At 45.3% G+C, this 19800-nt stretch overlaps 1 protein-coding gene across 2 annotated transcripts; it reads right to left on the reverse strand.

The window, feature by feature from the left end:
• Positions 1 to 1410: 1410 nt before the first annotated feature.
• Positions 1411 to 19405, reverse strand: FUOM (fucose mutarotase). 2 transcript variants are annotated; one of them, XM_072129281.1, is made up of 6 exons: positions 19240 to 19402; positions 10616 to 10684; positions 9119 to 9189; positions 7634 to 7732; positions 3369 to 3442; positions 1411 to 1639 (listed from the first exon to the last, which is right to left on the reverse strand). In XM_072129281.1, the coding sequence occupies exons 1-6, from the start codon at positions 19322 to 19324 to the stop codon at positions 1573 to 1575; spliced, it is 465 nt and encodes a 154-aa protein (XP_071985382.1). In that variant the 5' UTR covers positions 19325 to 19402; the 3' UTR covers positions 1411 to 1572. The 2 variants fall into 2 exon arrangements, with proteins under 2 accessions (XP_071985382.1, XP_071985383.1); XM_072129282.1 differs by lacking the exon at positions 3369 to 3442 and having other exon boundaries at positions 19240 to 19405.
• Between the last annotated feature and the right edge of the window lie 395 nt (positions 19406 to 19800).

Genomic DNA, 19800 nt, shown 5'->3' on the forward strand with positions numbered 1-19800 from the left:
AGCACAATCTTAAAGGGACACCAGTAAACTACCAGATAGACTTGATATCTTTTCTGGCATTATCTCTATTATATTCAAACTTATACATTTATCTATAAAAAAAAATCCTCTAAAAGTCATATGCAAATGAGCTGGTGTTGTATTAAAGGAAATTGGACTTGTGATTCTGTGAACCTGAAATAGGGCAGTTAAAAGACATTGAAGTCATTCATTCAAGCAATGAAGTCTACAATGAGGTCCTTTAAAGGGGGTTTCCCACAAAAAAAAATTCTCAAATCTCAGTCCCCTAGTTTATATAATAAATATTATAATTATATAGTGATATAATGATATAGTTTATATAATAAAGATCAGTTTAACTCCCTACTTTACAATTTTACTCAGTTATATTTCTGTTTTAGCTCCTATGGCTCCCTAGGCTGCTCAGTGCAAAATCCCAGCGTGTGGAAGGCGACTCTCTAAGCAGTTACATTAGATACTTCTTGTTCTGTTAGCAGACAGTGCAGTTACATTATCAGGGTATAGGGTTTATATACACTTTTATTTGAGATTGTACTAACACACTGGCACATAGAAAGAGAGATAAGACAGATCAGAGATGGAGAGATCCAGGAGATGCCTATTACACACTGTCAGCTCTGCTATATATGCACTCTTACATTATGAGACCTCCTGTGCCTTCCTCCCCCCATTACCCCATATAACTTATCTGCCTGTAGCTTGCAGCTTCTTTATGATGTGGCGTTTGCCTGCAGGAAGTGAGTGTCTGTGAGCTCCCTCCTGGACTGCAGTGGGCGGGGTTCAAGTGCAGGGGCAGTGAGAGAGAAATCTGCTGCACGCCCTCACACAGAAATCCAAGATGGCTTTCCCAACCCTAAGTCAGAAGTTAAAGGGTCGTGTCTAAGGGCAACTGAAATTGTGTACAGCAGGACTGATAGAGACAGGTTGGACTTATATCTGTGAAATGCTGCGTTTTTGTTAAGAACATTGAATTAGGGAATGCGTTATTTTATTATTCTGAGTAAGAAACTAATTTAAGAAACTAGTCTTCGTGGGAGGAATAGCCCTTTAACATGGAATAGTAAAGCTTCTACTTATACAACACATACCGTTCAATTTTAGAAAAGCAACAAAGATTGAATACAAGCAAAAAGTATAACATGTACAGTGCAAGCAAAGCAATTGCAGAATATTCACTGCTGCTGTATGAATCTGGCTGGTACCTTTGAGGATAGATGGAAACGTTACCATGGTAACAGATTTTCGATGAATGCACCCAGCGAATCTCATCCTAGCCGAGATTGGAATCCAGGATCTGATTGGCTCGTATTTAGGGGTATTGGACAAACAGGACATTGCATAATATTTTGTGCATAACAATTCACATCTTAACAATGACATCATCTGCACTTTGTTTGAACAGTTTAATGTTATTATGTAAAAATAGAGGTTTTACATACACACAGATGATAACCAGAAGACATTATAGAAAAGAGAAGGAAAGGAGAAGATGATCTGTGATATGGAGCTATACATCCTCCGGGTATCCGGACTGAAGCGAGTTCTCGTGGTTCACACCAGGTGACTGGGATCCATCACACCTTTCTTTAGGATAAGGTTTCCATACAGCGCGCTCTCTCTGAGACAAGCACAGAAACAACAATGTTACATTACGGAGATACATTACATTAGGAAGCAATAGAGATGCAATATTGTGACACACAGCCAATACACACACGCCCAGGCCAGTACCCTACATAATACATGTTTGGCTGGATAGGTACAAGGGTAGCTGCTCACCCCTCCCTTACCCATAGGGATAGGTGCTGCCGGGCCATATGTACAGCTACAGAGAGTGACGACATGATACAGTGACATCCGTGTGTGCTCACCAGAGCGTGCACTGTGCAATGAACTCTTATTGTGCCGTATGGTAGCTGCTATGTGTACAACTAGTATACGGACGCTTTATACTGTTGTGTGCAAGGGGCCTAAAGGAGAGGGACCGGAGAGCTTTATTTCTTGTCAGCTGTAGTAACTTTTCCCGGGTCCTATCCTGCTCTGGGTCCTGATGCTGCAGTATGTGCCAGCGTCAGACTCCAAAGCGGAGCAGCAAATTGAGTATAGAAGAACATCAAGCACGGAACAAAGGAGCTACGACAGGTCAGTATTTAGTTGTTCATTATTTTTCTCCAGAATTGAGGTCTCTTTTTTTGCCTGAGCTGGGGTGCCCATTGTTTTGTGTCTCCTCTGGGGGTTATACGTCTTACTAGCGCCTGCTCGGGGACCTCCATTACTAGCGCCTGCTCGGGGGCCTCCATTACTAGCGCCTGCTCGGGGGCCTCCATTACTAGCGCCTGCTCGGGGGCCTCCATTACTAGCGCCTGCTCGGGGGCCTCCATTACTAGCGCCTGCTCGGGGGCCTCCATTACTAGCGCCTGCTCGGGGGCCTCCATTACTAGCGCCTGCTCTGGGGCCTCCATTACTAGCGCCTGCTCTGGGGCCTCCATTACTAGCGCCTGCTCTGGGGCCTCCATTACTAGCGCCTGCTCTGGGGCCTCCATTACTAGCGCCTGCTCTGGGGCCTCCATTACTAGCGCCTGCTCTGGGGCCTCCATTACTAGCGCCTGCTCTGGGGCCTCCATTACTAGCGCCTGCTCTGGGGCCTCCATTACTAGCGCCTGCTCTGGGGCCTCCATTACTAGCGCCTGCTCTGGGGCCTCCATTACTAGCGCCTGCTCTGGGGCCTCCATTACTAGCGCCTGCTCTGGGGCCTCCATTACTAGCGCCTGCTCTGGGGCCTCCATTACTAGCGGGTATGGTGGGTATACACTTACCTCTATGATATAATCTATCAGATGGCAACCAGAAATAGGTGTATTATTATTGAATACCATATCTACTCAAGTATAAGCCGAGGTACCACAAAAAAACCCTGGGAAAACCTCATGACTCAAGGATAAGCCTCGGTTGGGAAATGCATTGGTCACAGCCTCCAGCCAGTAAAAAGCTGACCAGCCGCCTTCCCCCCAGGTATATAGCTAGCCAGTCCCCCCCCCCAATTATATAGCCCTTCTACCCCCCCAGTAGAAAGTCTGCTAGCCCCTGCAGTGCATAGCCAGCCCCCCCCCCCCCCCAAGTATATAGCCAGCCAGCCCCTGCCCAGAGTATGCCAAGCCTTTACTGCACTCCCCTTTCCGGAGCGGAGGACTGACATCTCCAGGGCCCCCCAGCATCATTTACATATTTGTAAAACTCTTTTTTCTCATTATTGCAGGAATTACTGGATATAAAACAGGACAGGACTTGATGGTAGATTCCCTTCCTTTATCTGCTGTACACCAGTAACAGCCTGACAGGGCACTTACCCGGAGGCCACCACAGCAAAAGAATTTTTTGCTCGTTCATAGAAAGCAAATCTTTCAACTTTTTCAAGCGGAGCCTAAAAAAAAAATTCAAACAATCACTATTATTATAGCATATAAGGAGGAGAAATTTTCACACAAAGCTCCCTCCACGGTGTAAGCCAAGTGTCTTTCTGATTTTAGTAGAATTACGACCTGTTATGTGAAATCTTTCAATTTACCTATAAAAATCTCCTCCAAAGTCATGTGAAAATAAGGAGAGACGAGTCATATTTTGCTTAGACGCTGCAAGGAGAGTGTCACTTCAGGAAGGGTATCACTTTATTCGGCTTTTTTAAACTAGAAAAAGACATTTTCAAAGACAATAATTTCATCTTTCAGTTCCCATCATGAGCTACAGAACCAGAGATACAGACAATTAAAGGAAAAGGTGGGAACTGGATCATTAACTGGAGCTCACATTTCCATCTCAGCGTTTAACCCCTTGATGAGGTGCGGGGGGTGTATGACGAGGGCTCACGGGCTGAGACCCCTCTTCATTCACATGTGGGGTTTGCTGCATATTGCAGCAAACCCCCACCACTAGTAACCGCGGTCGATGCAAGCACCGATCGTGGCTATTAACCTTTTTGATGCCAGCAGTATTCAAAAGACGGCAATCTTTTGCCAAGACAGCCTCGGGTCTTCGTCAGACCTGAGGCTGAATGGTTTCTACAGATTCGTTACAATGAGCCATTGGCTCATTGTAACATATACTGTGCAGAAATGCCATATACTGCAATACAGAAGTACTGCAGTATATGGTAGGAACGATCAGACGATCTAGGGTTAAATGTATTTTTCTTTTTAAAAAAGTAAAAGACCTAAAAGTTATAAGCAATAAGCATCATTTACAGGAGTTCAATAGCAAATAATCATATTTTATTAACTCTTTCTTGGAGGTGGTTAAAAAAAAATCATTAAGTCTTGTTTATATTTTCAGCATTTTTTCCCCGGACGTTCACCGTACCATAAAAATAATGTGTTATCTTTATTCTATGGGTCACCACGATTACGCCGATACCCCATTTATATGGCTTTTTTATAGTTAAAGGGGTATTCCCACCTCACCTACTACAGTTAGCCCCCCCCAAAAAAAACATTTCCTCAATGCATTGACATTTTAAGAAAATGACCTTTATTCCCATAACAGTGTAAATAGGGCTTATCTGCCCCCTAGTAACGGCCCGCTGTTATCACTAGATGCGCCCACCGCTGCTCTTCAGCCGCGCAGGAGCTTAGAATGAGGCTTCTCTGAATCTGCCGGGAATGCATGAACGTGCATAGCTAGTGCATGCGCAGTGCACATGTACCTCACTCACTAGATCAGGACGGCTGCTGGGCATGTGCAGTAGCTTCACAGCATCCCTGGTCCATCAAGCCTTACCATGGGACAGCTGTGTACTGCAGCAAGCCGGCACTACTGGAGGAAGAGAACTTACTAGTGCCGGCACTACAGGATGAAGAGAACTCACTAGTGCCGGCACTACTGGATGAAGAGAACTCACTAGTGCCGGCACTACTGGATGAAGAGAACTCACTAGTGCCGGCACTACTGGATGAAGAGAACTTACTAGTGCCGGCACTACTGGAGGAAGAGAACTTACTAGTGCCGGCACTACTGGAGGAAGAGAACTTACTAGTGCCGGCACTACAGGATGAAGAGAACTCACTAGTGCCGGCACTACTGGATGAAGAGAACTTACTAGTGCCGGCACTACTGGATGAAGAGAACTTACTGTGTACTGCACTACTGGAGGAAGAGAACTTACTGGTGCCCGCACTACTTGATGAAGAGGACTTACTAGTGCCGGCACTACTGGAGGAAGAGAACTTACTGGTGCCCGCACTACTTGATGAAGAGAACTCACTAGTGCCGGCACTACAGGATGAAGAGAACTTACTGTGTACTGCACTACTGGATGAAGAGAACTTACTAGTGCCGGCACTACTGGATGAAGCGAACTTACTAGTGCCGGCACTACAGGATGAAGAGGACTTACTAGTGTCGGCACTACTGGATGAAGAGAACTTACTAGTGCCGGCACTACAGGATGAAGAGGACTTACTGGTGCCGGCACTACTGGAGGAAGAGAACTTACTGGTGCCCGCACTACTTGATGAAGAGAACTCACTAGTGCCGGCACTACAGGATGAAGAGAACTTACTGTGTACTGCACTACTGGATGAAGAGAACTTACTAGTGCCGGCACTACTGGATGAAGAGAACTTACTAGTGCCGGCACTACTGGAGGAAGAGAACTTACTAGTGCCGGCACTACTGGATGAAGAGAACTTACTAGTGCCGGCACTACTGGATGAAGAGAACTTACTAGTGCCGGCCCTACTGGATGAAGAGAACTTACTAGTGCCGGCCCTACTGGAGGAAGAGAACTTACTAGTGCCGGCCCTACTGGAGGAAGAGAACTTACTAGTGCCGGCCCTACTGGAGGAAGAGAACTTACTAGTGCCGGCACTACTGGATGAAGAGAACTTACTAGTGCCGGCACTACTGGATGAAGAGAACTTACTAGTGCCGGCACTACTGGAGGAAGAGAACTTACTAGTGCCGGCACTACTGGAGGAAGAGAACTTACTAGTGCCGGCACTACTGGATGAAGAGATCTTACTAGTGCCGGCACTACTGGATGAAGAGAGCTTACTAGTGCCGGCACTACTGGAGGAAGAGAACTCACTAGTGCCGGCACTACTGGATGAAGAGAACTTACTAGTGCCGGCACTACTGGAGGAAGAGAACTCACTAGTGCCGGCACTACTAGATGGAGAGAACTTACAAGTGCCGGCACTACTGGAGGAAGAGAACTTACTGGTGCCGGCACTACTGGATGAAGAGAGCTTACTAGTGCCGGCACTACTGGAGGAAGAGAACTTACTAGTGCCGGCACTACTGGAGGAAGAGAACTTACTAGTGCCGGCACTACTGGAGGAAGAGAACTTACTAGTGCCGGCACTACTGGATGAAGAGAACTTACTAGTGCCGGCACTACTGGAGGAAGAGAACTTACTAGTGCCGGCACTACTGGATGAAGAGAACTTACTAGTGCCGGCACTACTGGATGAAGAGATCTTACTAGTGCCGGCACTACTGGATGAAGAGAACTTACTAGTGCCGGCACTACTGGAGGAAGAGATCTTACTAGTGCCGGCACTACTGGAGGAAGAGAACTTACTAGTGCCGGCACTACTGGAGGAAGAGAACTTACTAGTGCCGGCACTACTGGAGGAAGAGAACTTACTAGTGCCGGCACTACTGGATGTAGAGTTACGTCATGGTGTGGGAAGGGGTTAATATCACATCAGGTGAGCTACATATAAATTTACAAACTGATTTTTTTATCCCACGGAAAGGATCCATTTAAGGATCAGGGCAATGCTTTTTAATCATAGTTTTGATCAATCTTGGGTGGGTTAATTTACCTGGCAAGTTCCCTTTAAGCATAAATGATCTCCTAACTTTTAAATATGTAAGTTCACGTGTTTAGGTAAAAAAAGAAAAAAAACGTTAGGCAACAATCTAAAAGCGGAAGTGGACACAGTAACAAACGAGATACTAACACATAGGATATTGCTGAGGAAGGAAAGTAGCTCCCCCCCCCCCAACAAGCTACCGGCATAGGCTCTTTAGCTGTGTTCAAATGTTGTACAGGCGCTCCCCTACTTAAGGACACCAGACTTACAGACGACCCCTAGTTACAGACGGACCCCTCTGCCCCCTGTGACCTCTGGTGACCTCTCTGGATGTTACTATAGTCCCAGGCTGCAATGATCAGCTGTAAGGAGTCTGTAATGAAGTTTTATGGATAATCCTTGGTCCCATTACAGCAAAAAATTTTGAAACTCCGATTGTCACTGGGGCAAAAAAAAATTGTCTGGATCTACAATTATAAAATATACAGTTTCGACTTACATACAAATTCAACTTAAGAACAAACTTATGGACCCCATCTTGTATGTAACCCGGGGACGGCCTGTATATCTAAATGCAATGTAAACTATGTACACATTAGGTTCAGGCTAACATTGTTTTGCATAAATTTGATGTTAACATTGTTAAAAATGCAAACACAACATAAATGGACTGTTAACACTATGTCAACACAACACAATGCAACGTGTGAAAGCAGCCTCAGCCCAATAGGTAAAGTTAATAAAATATATATTTTTAATGTATGAAAAATACAATTTGCTAACACGATGTCAGGACTGACCTCACATCCAGCCTTCAGGAGCAAGGACTGGTACTCATCCCACACAGGAGTCTTCAGGCCTTTCACCTTATCATTATCCACAAGATCCATTACCGCTGCCTGCAAGAAAAAAAAAAATCTAAGTTTATATTAAAAAAGGGGAATGAAAAAATATTTAATACATTATAAATATAGGAAACTCAAACTCTCAAACCCAAGGCTTTATACAATGGTGCGCGCTTTGTTTTGCAATCATCTGGCCTAATAGGAAAACTGGTTCACAAGAGCGAGAAGAGTGCGACACACGTGGCGTTTTAAACCAGTTTTTAGGCCGTTTTTAAGTAGTCCGTTAAAAAACGTCCGTTTTTAAAACGCATGCATTTTTGACCGTTTTCCCCAATTATCTTAATTAACGGACAGAAATGGTAAAAAAACTAATGTGGTTTTTAACGGACTGCTTAAAAACGGCCTAAAAATGGGTTCAACATGCCACGTGTGCCACCAACCTAATGCAAACTAACGTAGTTAGGGGGTGTGCGCTAGTTTTAACGACAAGTGGCCATCCCCATGTATTTCTATGTGTTCATACACACGACCACAGCCCTATGTAGACACTGACTGGCAGGACCCGTATTTCTGCGCATGTTTGTGGTTTGGGATTGGTCTTTTCTCCCATTAACAGCGGAAGAGGTGACCTCACACAACAAGGACACCGAAGGTCTAAAAAGGGATCATTTAGTAACGTCAGGTTCTGGTACCATGACAAATCCCAAAGGTCCAGCTATGGAAAGACTTATTTTGGATGACACCCTCCTACACTTATGTTTGCAACAGAACTGCAGTCATATCTTTATCAGCCCTTCTATTCTCTGTAGAACGCTTTTTAGGAGTCGACCTATTAAGCTTTATAGTCACACATTGACCATCAGACTCCAGGAACACAAAATTAAAGGGGTGGGTCAGGATAGAGACAGAGCTGGAAGAAGTTGGCTTTATGGAGGTTAATATATATTATATACATACAGGCGGTGCCCTACTTAAGAACACTCGACTTACATACGACCCCTAGTTACAGATGGACCTCTGGATGTTGGTAATTTCCTGTACTTTAGCCTTAGGCTACAATAATCAGCTGTAACAGTTATCACAGGTGTCTGTGATGAAGATTTAGTGTTAATCCTGGTTCTACTTAAGAACAAAACCTATCTTGTATGTAACTCGGGGACTGCCTGTATATATATATTAGTATAAAAAGTGATAAAAATTGATATATCTATATATATATATATCTACCGTATATCTATATCTATATATATCTCTATCTCTCTATATATATAATCAATTTTTATCCCTTCTAATTGGTTTTATAACCAGAAATGTATACAACAAAAAGGCAAAATCCCTAAGTGGCAGTTAATGGAAAACTAAACTGAACCATGTAAAATAAATAAATAAAAGAAAAGATGTGATTACAGTCACATATGACACAGATATGTTATTACTTACTGGACTTGGGACATAGGTATCTAATGGGAGAAGCTGAAGAATGGCTTCTAGAAGTCTCGGAATTCCCAAACCTGGATGAAAACATCATTGATATTGTGTGGGTTAAAATGATACAAGGGACAATTAAAAATGGTTTCATCTTTTATTGCCAACGAAACTTCTATGTGCAATATTTACCTATTTATTGAAAAGTGAAGAGAAATACTAAATATCAGGCAGTTCGAGTGCAGCCAAACGTTCAGTTTTTGGAGCCAAAAGCCGGTGTGGATGATAATGGATGAGGACTTATAGAGAAGTGGCTCCTTCTCTATTTTCAATCCGCTCCTGGTTTGGGCATCAAAAACTGCATCTGAAAAACTGACCGTGTGGACGCGGCGTCCATTTTTTTAGCAGTATAGATCGTGATAAATAAAAGGTCATATAGATTGTATTCGTGATGAGAAGACCCAAAGACGTTTAGGTCCGGCTGTGGTTGGCCAAACTTGACAATTGTGTCCAGGACCCAGACCCACGCCGGTAACACCTGAGATCACTGTTGGTACCAATTGGGGCTGTTAACCCATTGAACATTAGCGCCATTTATATCCATGAGGTGTCACTACTTTGGGGAAGCGTCACATCGAGTTAAATGCTGCCGAAGGCTTTTTAGATGTTACCACCAATAATCGGTGCCCACAAATGTTACCGAACCTGAACTTCTGACTAAACCCAAAGTTTACCTCAAAGTTTGTGGTTCAGTTCTTCTCAAAACTAATAGCAAGAGCTCAGGGCAGCGTATTCCTTCCACTTGTGCCAGTTCAGTCTGGTTTTGTGTCTTTTGTACATATTTTGCCTGGTTTTATGTACAAAATGTCAACCCACTTCTAAATAAAGGGGTTTTCTGGGATTATTTTTGAGTATGGGGCCCAGCAGGGGCTTAACTAGGAGAGGCAGGGACCCATAGCAGATGTTTGAATGGGGCCCCGTACACACTTAGTAAATATACACATTTGTGTACTCAAACATTTATACGCTCTTACACACATTTTTGCACCGATAAATATGCTGTACAATATGCAGCAAAATATGTATATACTGGTGCACATTCTCCATTCTTTAATGTGTCAGGTCAGATGCCGGGGCCCCCTGACACTGTGGGGCCCCATGGCGGCTGCTATGGCTGCTACCGCTGTGGTTACGCCCCTGGGGCCCAGTGGTTATGAAGATGACAAACAGGTTATGATCACCTCTCTCTCTGTCTGTAGTGATGATGCGGCATTGACAGTTTCGCAGGAGCAGCACAGGAAGGAGCAGACATTTTAGGAAATAACCCATCGGAAAAAGGGTAAAAACACTGAGCTATTAGTAAAGAGAAAGTGGGAAGCGCTGCAGGGGAACCTTCAAACTATTGAATAGGGCAAAATTTGTTCTTTCGTACTGGTCTCCAAGCTTCCACTGCACAGACGCTACTGAAAGCTGCACCCAAAACTGCCGGCCTTCCACAACTCAAACACTTACCATCGGCTCGTACAAGTTCAGGTCCAGAGCGGCTTACGGAGGACACAGGGAAATTTGCATCTGCAAGAACTAAAAAATAAAAACTGAATCAAAACTGACCAAATTATTCAGTCCCATCCGATTTATTTGTAACCTTCCACCTGTAACCAGTAAAGTTTACACAATCATATGGAATATTAAAGGCATTATTCTCGGCTGCGCGGTCACATTCAGTCTCACTAATCTGCCGTATATAAACATTTCTTCAATTAGATGTTATTTAAAAAAAAAATTACCTCATAAATGTAGTCATATGGTCCCTTAGAAACAAGACTGTGTCCTTGGATACGACCACCTCTGCTGGAGGGATTGCACAAGGAATTAAAAGGTTTTTGTATATGAAATGTCCGGGAGTTACTGAAGGCCCCACAGCCGTCCTGTGGTAATGATTGCCTTCAGGCAATGCGGTCGGATAGGACTTAATAGCACATGTCTGGCCACCGCTGCCAAAGTGTGGGGTGGTCGTATCCAAAGAAGCCATCTCGTTTCTAATGGACAACATGACTGCATGTATGAGAAATTCTTTACACAGGAACATTTTCTTTTATAACATCCAATTGAAGAAATGTTTACATATGGCAAATGAATTAAATGTAAATGCCCAGATGGGAAAACCCCTTTAACTCCACGGCAATGTAACTCCGGGCCCTTCACTATTTTATTAGGGCTTTTAATGTAAGGTTTGCTTTTCATGGTAGTCATGAGTTTAAAGACACATTTATAGGATGGACATTTTTTTTCTTCCATAGATGGTTATTATTTTGTTGCACATATTATATATTTCCACAGCAGGTACAGATGTATCTACAGCCAAGATTGTTACAGTGGGAAGTTCCATGATCATACGATAATTGCCACAGACTTGCTACATGGACAGGATGTAATAGCCTGTAACACTTCCTTTACAATGCGTGCACTAAGCAGGTACAGCTTCAAATTCTTTTCAATGGACTGAAGGGTTACTGCATGTCATATGTATCTGCTTGTAGGTCATGAAGTGCCGTATATGTAATGCCTTTATGTTGGGTCAATGTACTTACCTATATCGGTCACACTTTATTGTGTGCAAAATTCCAAAGTTATTTTCTTTAAAGGGAACCTGTCACCACTTTTTTCTCAAATACAGGCAGTGACAGGTTCCCATAGAGCCCTAGTAAGTAACGGACACCCTTATTTTAGCTAAAAATGATTCCCCTCAGATTCCCATATGCTCAACTTTATAATTTTACCTGGCATCCAAGCGTGTCTATAGCGAGTCACGGTGGGCATGGCCTCCTCTGGATGATTCCAGCAGCTCATCCCCTTGCTTTCTCTGCATGCAGTAGTAATGTCATGTGACCTCATCGCAGGTCTTTTAGCCTTATAACATAAGCAAACTGTACATCAAGCATATATCACATGAAATCACAGCAGCCTGCATGGAGAGAAGTAGAAGTCCATGCAGGCATGCTGTGATTTTTTATGTGGTCAAATATGTGCATAGGTTACAATTTGCTAATTTTATGAGTCTAAAGGACCTGTAATGATGTCACACTAGGGTTCTACAGGAACCTGTCATTAACTGTATTTGTGAAAAATGTGGTGACAGGTTCCCTTTAATCATCAAAAACTTCAGCATGTCATCATAGCACGTGTAGCTGACACATTTAGAGCTTTAAGGTGTATGCAAGGATTACCCATTCATAAGAATTATATGTATGAGAATGTATAAGAGAGAGGAGTTCTGGGAGAGTATATTATGTGAATCTGGTCTTCTATTGGGAAGTTGTAGGACATAGGAGGAGTTCTGGGGATGCTTCAAACTTTCCAATTGTCGATCATTACTCTTTGATTGGCTAGAGGGGGATTGAGGGAGCGGTTTTACTATTTTAGGTGGCTATGGGTGTATACTTTTTGACTTGGTTGTCTAGTCTTCTCTAAGGTCTACTGGAGACGTAGCTTATTTTCTTTACCAACCAGGTTTTCTGAGGGCATGGTCCATGGTTTCTACCAACGTAGCCAGTTTATATCTTAAAGCTCAGCCCCATTTTTTGTATCCTGACTTGTGTTGCTTTATATTGTAATAACTTTTGGACACTGTTTTTGTGTCACATGCTGTACTTCATTTTAGTGGCAAATTTTGGATGATAAGTTTTGCGTTTATTTATAAAAATGATGAATAATGATCACATGCTTACCTCCCCACAACACCTGCTGTCCCTCTCCCCTGCTGCATGAGTGCCTCTAAGCTCCGGAGATCCTCCTCCTCAGGCCGTAACTTCCATGCCCCGACAAGCGGCAGCTGTCCCTCGCCCTGAGTACTCCGCTGTGAGTACATGAACTGGGGCACAGCATATCCTCGGGCCTCACTTCGTCCCTGATGATGGACCCTCCAATGCCCCCCGGAGCTTACTGCTCCAAGCCTCCAACCCTGCTGCAAGGGCCTCCATGATCCTAGGAACTGATGAGCCTGAAAACCAATCGCAGGGAGTGGGGTTTCCTCCAGCTACTCCACAGATCTAGCCCTCCTTGGCAGCTCCTGTGCCTGGGTCATTTGAAGGGCCACGGATGTCCTGCGGGCCTGCCCCATCATTGTCCACCTTTGATGCCTTCCTGGTGCTGACCCCACCTGTCCTTGCTGCGATTCATGTGCCCAGCTTCCTGGCCTGTGGGACGCCACCTTCCAACTACACCTTTCTTCACTCCTCTCAAGAAGATAGACTAACAACTGTAGAGGACATCAGGGTCCTGCTATCCTCATTGCCTCCTAAGGAGGACATGTTCAGTTTTGCCTCTCAGATCCCAGCGGACTGCAGGCGAGAGATTGCCGGTATGCGTTCATATATCACCTTCCTATCCGCTGGAGTGAATGACCTAGATCACACACACTCTTCTACTTCCTCAAACCTAGTGGCCCTTCGGGACACTGCACAACTCCACCAAATGCAGCCGCTTGCCATGCAACAACATATGGTCGATATAGAAAATTGGAGCAGACGCAGCAACCCCCGTATCAAAGGTCTCCCTGAATCTGTCCCGGCTGCCTCCCTTCTCTCTACTGTTACTGCTTTTTTCAACAACATTCATGGACAACCACTAAGCACCAACATCAATACTGACAGGGACCATCGGGCATTCGGGCTGCCTGACCCCAATTCACTAGCTTTGGGATCTGCTTTTTGTCTGCTCTTTCCTCTCTCCCCTCCTTTTCTATCTCTACTATTCATCTCTTCCCTCCCTACTCACACAGCTGCTGGGCAAATGGAGACTGACGGTTGCAGCCTTCCTACCTACCTATGGCGGACTTCAACACCCAGGGACTGAACTCCCCCAAGAGGGCTCAGCTTCTCCACCATCACAGGGTTCATGTTCTAGGCTTATAAGTGGCTCATGCTCCTACCATCAAACATAAGGGTTACACTTCTTGGTAATATGACAACAACCCCCAAGCCTGCACCCAAGGAGTGGCCATTGCCATCCATAAACCAGCACCTTATACACAAGTGGACTGTACAGTAGACCCCAGGAAGGGTTTATTCTTCTCCATCATTTTACCATTGTTAATGTGTAGGTGCCCAATCAAAGTCAGGTGCCCTTTTTGCTCCAATTTTTGGACGATGTCCTCCCCTTGTTCATGTGGTGTGAAGCACTTCATGTAACTCTGGCTCTGGAATGGGATAACTCATTGGACAGACACAGCATAGCCTAATCTACATTGGAGAAGTTGAGACAAGCCCTTTGTATCTCCAATTACGTGATACACGGTGGATGCAACATCCCTCAGATAGACTTAGCAGGTTGGACGACATCCTGGCTCTGCGGATCACCTCTAGCTCCACTGGTAACATTCTCCTGTTAGATCATAACCCGGTCTTCTCCACTTTCAGACTTCCTTTCTTAAATTGGCCGGAGTGGACGTGGAGTCTCAATGGATCTCTATTGTTAGATACAGTCTGCCCATTCCACCCCAGACCATGAGGGGGACCCTACCTCTGCCTTGGTTCGACAGGAGACCCTCAATGGATGTATCAGCCGTGGTCTGGACTCTTGGGATAAGGATGTGATATTCCCACTGCACAAGGCATTGGTTTGGCCTCACCTGGAATATGCTGTTCAATTCTGGGCTTCGGTCCATAAAAAGGAGGCCCATAAAACGAAGAGCCGCAAAAAGGGTTATGGTGGCTCAGTGGCCGTGTATCAAAAGAAGGGGGAGGGGGGAGGATAGGAAAAGAAAAAAGTTGTGAGTGTAATACAATGTAACCTTTATTGTATTCTTAAAAACAATTTTGTTGATTACCACATATACTCGAGTATAAGCCTAGTTTTTCTGCACAAAAAAAATGTGCTGAAAACCCAAACTCGGCTTATACTCGAGTAAAAAAAAAATAGGTTTAATCAGGTTTTTGTGGTAAAATTAGGGGCCTCGGCTTATACTGGGGTCGGCTTATACTCGAGTATATACGGTATATGTTCACATTGATGACATTTGTCATGAATGTGAAAATATAATAAAAAAAAAAATTAAGAAAAAAAATTGATGAGATTATATTAACTCTTGAATGTATGGAGGAGAAAAAATTGTAAAAACTCTGGTTTCTTTTCTTCTGCATCCTTTCAGGGGCCGTACACCGTACCATAAAAAATACTAGATTATCTTTATTCTATAGATCACTACGATTACGCTGATAACTCATTTATACATTTTTTCGAGATTTTTACACTTTTACTGAAGAAAAACGAATATAGAGAAAATCTCTTTTGTTTTCGTATCGCCGTCTTTTATAACTTTAATGTTTTTTGGTTGACAGAGCCGGTCTGGGCTGATTGTTTCATGTGTTGAGTTTTCAGTGCGACCATTTTGGTGCACACAACTTTTTTTTTTAATTTTTTTGGAAGGGATTTGATGAAAAATTTCGTTTTTCTGAGTTTTTTTCACAGTGTTCACCGAGCGGGTCCAATAATGTTACTGATTGTACAGATACGCCGATACCAAGAAAGGGTTTTTTCTCTTACACGCTCAACATTTCCTTAAAGGGGGGCTCTGCAGTCGACATTTCCTTAAAGGGGGGCTCTGCAGTCGACATTTCCTTAAAGGGGGGCTCTGCAGTCGACATTTCCTTAAAGGGGGGCTCTGCAGTCGACATTTCCTTAAAGGGGGGCTCTGCAGTCGACATTTCCTTAAAGGGGGGCTCTGCAGTCGACATTTCCTTAAAGGGGGGCTCTGCAGTCGACATTTCCTTAAAGGGGGGCTCTGCAGTCGACATTTCCTTAAAGGGGGGCTCTGCAGTCGACATTTCCTTAAAGGGGGGCTCTGCAGTCGACATTTCCTTAAAGGGGGGCTCTGCAGTCGACATTTCCTTAAAGGGGGGCTCTGCAGTCGACATTTCCTTAAAGGGGGGCTCTGCAGTCGACATTTCCTTAAAGGGGGGCTCTGCAGTCGACATTTCCTTAAAGGGGGGCTCTGCAGTCGACATTTCCTTAAAGGGGGGCTCTGCAGTCGACATTTCCTTAAAGGGGGGCTCTGCAGTCGACATTTCCTTAAAGGGGGGCTCTGCAGTCGACATTTCCTTAAAGGGGGGCTCTGCAGTCGACATTTCCTTAAAGGGGGGCTCTGCAGTCGACATTTCCTTAAAGGGGGGCCTGCAGTCCACATTTCATTAAAGGGGGGGCCTGCAATCCACATTTCATTAAAGGGGGGGCCTGCAGTCCACATTTCATTAAAGGGGGGCTCTGCAGTCGACATTTCATTAAAGGGGGGCCCTGCAGTCCACATTTCCTTGAGGGGGCTTTGCAGTCCACATTTCACTAAAGGGGGGCTCTGCAGTCGACATTTCCTTAAAGGGGGGCTCTGCAGTCGACATTTCCTTAAAGGGGGGCTCTGCAGTCGACATTTCCTTAAAGGGGGGCTCTGCAGTCGACATTTCCTTAAAGGGGGGCTCTGCAGTCGACATTTCCTTAAAGGGGGGCTCTGCAGTCGACATTTCCTTAAAGGGGGGCTCTGCAGTCGACATTTCCTTAAAGGGGGGCTCTGCAGTCGACATTTCCTTAAAGGGGGGCTCTGCAGTCGACATTTCCTTAAAGGGGGGCTCTGCAGTCGACATTTCCTTAAAGGGGGGCTCTGCAGTCGACATTTCCTTAAAGGGGGGCTCTGCAGTCGACATTTCCTTAAAGGGGGGCTCTGCAGTCCACATTTCATTAAAGGGGGGGCCTGCAGTCCACATTTCATTAAAGGGGGGGCCTGCAGTCCACATTTCATTAAAGGGGGGGCCTGCAGTCCACATTTCATTAAAGGGGGGCCCTGCAGTCCACATTTCATTAAAGGGGGGGCCTGCAGTCCACATTTCATTAAAGGGGGGGCCTGCAGTCCACATTTCATTAAAGGGGGGCCCTGCAGTCCACATTTCCTTGAGGGGGGCTTTGCAGTCCACATTTCACTAAAGGGGGGCCCTGCAGTCGACATTTCCTTAAAGGGGGGGCCTGCGGTCGACATTTCCTTAAAGGGGGGCTCTGCAGTCCACATTTCATTAAAGGGGGGCTCTGCAGTCCACATTTCATTAAAGGGGGGGCCTGCAGTCCACATTTCATTAAAGGGGGGGCCTGCAGTCCACATTTCATTAAAGGGGGGGCCTGCAGTCCACATTTCATTAAAGGGGGGGCCTGCAGTCCACATTTCATTAAAGGGGGGGCCTGCAGTCCACATTTCATTAAAGGGGGGGCCTGCAGTCCACATTTCATTAAAGGGGGGGCCTGCAGTCCACATTTCATTAAAGGGGGGGCCTGCAGTCCACATTTCATTAAAGGGGGGCCCTGCAGTCCACATTTCCTTGAGGGGGGCTTTGCAGTCCACATTTCACTAAAGGGGGGCCCTGCAGTCGACATTTCCTTAAAGGGGGGGCCTGCGGTCGACATTTCCTTAAAGGGGGGCTCTGCAGTCCACATTTCATTAAAGGGGGGGCCTGCAGTCCACATTTCATTAAAGGGGGGGCCTGCAGTCCACATTTCATTAAAGGGGGGGCCTGCAGTCCACATTTCATTAAAGGGGGGGCCTGCAGTCCACATTTCATTAAAGGGGGGGCCTGCAGTCCACATTTCATTAAAGGGGGGGCCTGCAGTCCACATTTCATTAAAGGGGGGGCCTGCAGTCCACATTTCATTAAAGGGGGGCCCTGCAGTCCACATTTCCTTGAGGGGGGCTTTGCAGTCCACATTTCACTAAAGGGGGGCCCTGCAGTCGACATTTCCTTAAAGGGGGGCTCTGCAGTCCACATTTCATTACAGGGGGGGCCTGCAGTCCACATTTCATTACAGGGGGGGCCTGCAGTCCACATTTCACTAAAGGGGGGCCAGTATGGGCTGCAGGGGTGTTGTCGGGCAGAGATTAGGCCTTGGGGCACAAGGTTGGTTTGGACGCTGGGGGGGGGGGGGGGGGCCTAGTCGTGTGACAATGAATCCACCACTGATTGTTCTGCGGTAAGAAAATGTTAATAAATTTGATTCATTATTTTTTTTCTTATCTGCCTTAAAAATGAACCCCATGGAAAATATCAATCTTATCGCAAAAAAAAAAAAAAAAAAAAAAAAAACCCCACGCTCTCTTTTGCTCATGTCAGGGAAAAAATTAAAAAAAAGTTATGTCTTTTTAAAATCTGAGCAGGAGAAAACGAAAAAAAAGTCCCACGTCCTTAAAGGGGTCGTCCACTTTCAGCATATAATGGATATTGTTTGTTTTCCATTGTCCCAGTATATTTTCTGTATGAATTCCTCTGGGTGTCTAGATCTCCGCTTGCTGTCAGTGTAGGGAAGCTTCATCATTTTTTTTTTCCAGTGGACAGAAATCTGTCCATGATCGTGTGATGTCCCACGGGTGCACGGCTCCTAAGGGTGATGCCACTCGCCACGTTTTGGCCCGTCTTTAGTGTGTTTTTGTACGTTTACCGTGTGTTTGGCGGCATTTGATCTATATACAGCTGCTTACGCTTGAAATGAAGATAAACAAGTTCAAAGTCGCCAAACACACGGTAAACTTACAAAAACGCAGACTGAAACGGGGCAAAAGCGCGACGCGTGGCCTCACTCTTAGGCCAGGGGCACGTGTGCCGTTTTGAACCTGTTTTTTTTAAGCAGTCTGTTTGTCCATTTTTTTTCTCCATTATCATAATTGGGGGAAACCGGCCCAAAAACGTGTTCAGAACGCCCCCCTCACTATCCCAGGCAGTCGTCAGGGCCGTGTGTAATAAGGAGCCGTGCACCCGTGTGACATCACATGACCAGGGACTGATTCCTGTCCACCGGACGCAAACATAGAAGCTTCCTATATAATGACAGCAAGCAGAGATCTAGAAAACAAGGAGGAATTGATACAGGAAGTACATTGGGAAAGTGTAACATTTCATTACACAAACTATAACAATTATTTGTGGACAGTGGACAATCCCTTTAAGATTTGGGCCTCTTCCCTTTGCCCCCATAGTCCCGGTTCCTTTCTCTTTTACCCCTCTTGTTGCCCCCGGGGCAGGGCTGTTATAACCTGTCAGGTCTCAGCATAAGCGCGTTATTACAATGATACCGCCAGTAACCCTGCGGTACCGCACCGGCCGCTCACTCACCGATCTCATCCCCGTGCCCCATCCGTGCCAGGACATAGAGCAGCTCCGGGGACAGCACTGACGGGACTCCTTTCAGAACCACCATGGTTCCGTCCTGCCCGACCCGGAACCGAGATACCGGCTCCCAGCATGCACTGCGCCCGGCATGACGCGTCACACGGTAGGTGGCCGAGTACTCACCTGCCGTCTCTCATAGTTTCCTCCTTCTCCTTGTTACATTTTGTTTCTTTTTTGAAGTTTTCTAATTATTTTTTTAAACTTAAACTTCTCATTTTTTTATTTGTAAGGACAATTATTCTTGTATCGGGAATAACAAACCTCATGGAAAGGGAAAGTTGTCTGAAGCAAACACTCACCCACATGGGGCAGACACCCGCTGTGGGGGGCTCACATTGGGGCTTATTTACCAAGAGTTCGGGTTAGGGCAGGGCTCCCCAAACTTTTTACATAGGGGGCCGTTCACTGTCCCGCTCAGACTGTTGGAGGGCCGGACTGAAGTTTAAAAATAAAAAATATATAAGAAATTCCTTGAAAACACAGCGCCAGCGGTACACGTGACTG

This window comes from Engystomops pustulosus, chromosome 11 (assembly GCF_040894005.1).
Source record: "Engystomops pustulosus chromosome 11, aEngPut4.maternal, whole genome shotgun sequence".
NCBI classification, from domain to species: Eukaryota; Metazoa; Chordata; class Amphibia; order Anura; family Leptodactylidae; genus Engystomops; species Engystomops pustulosus.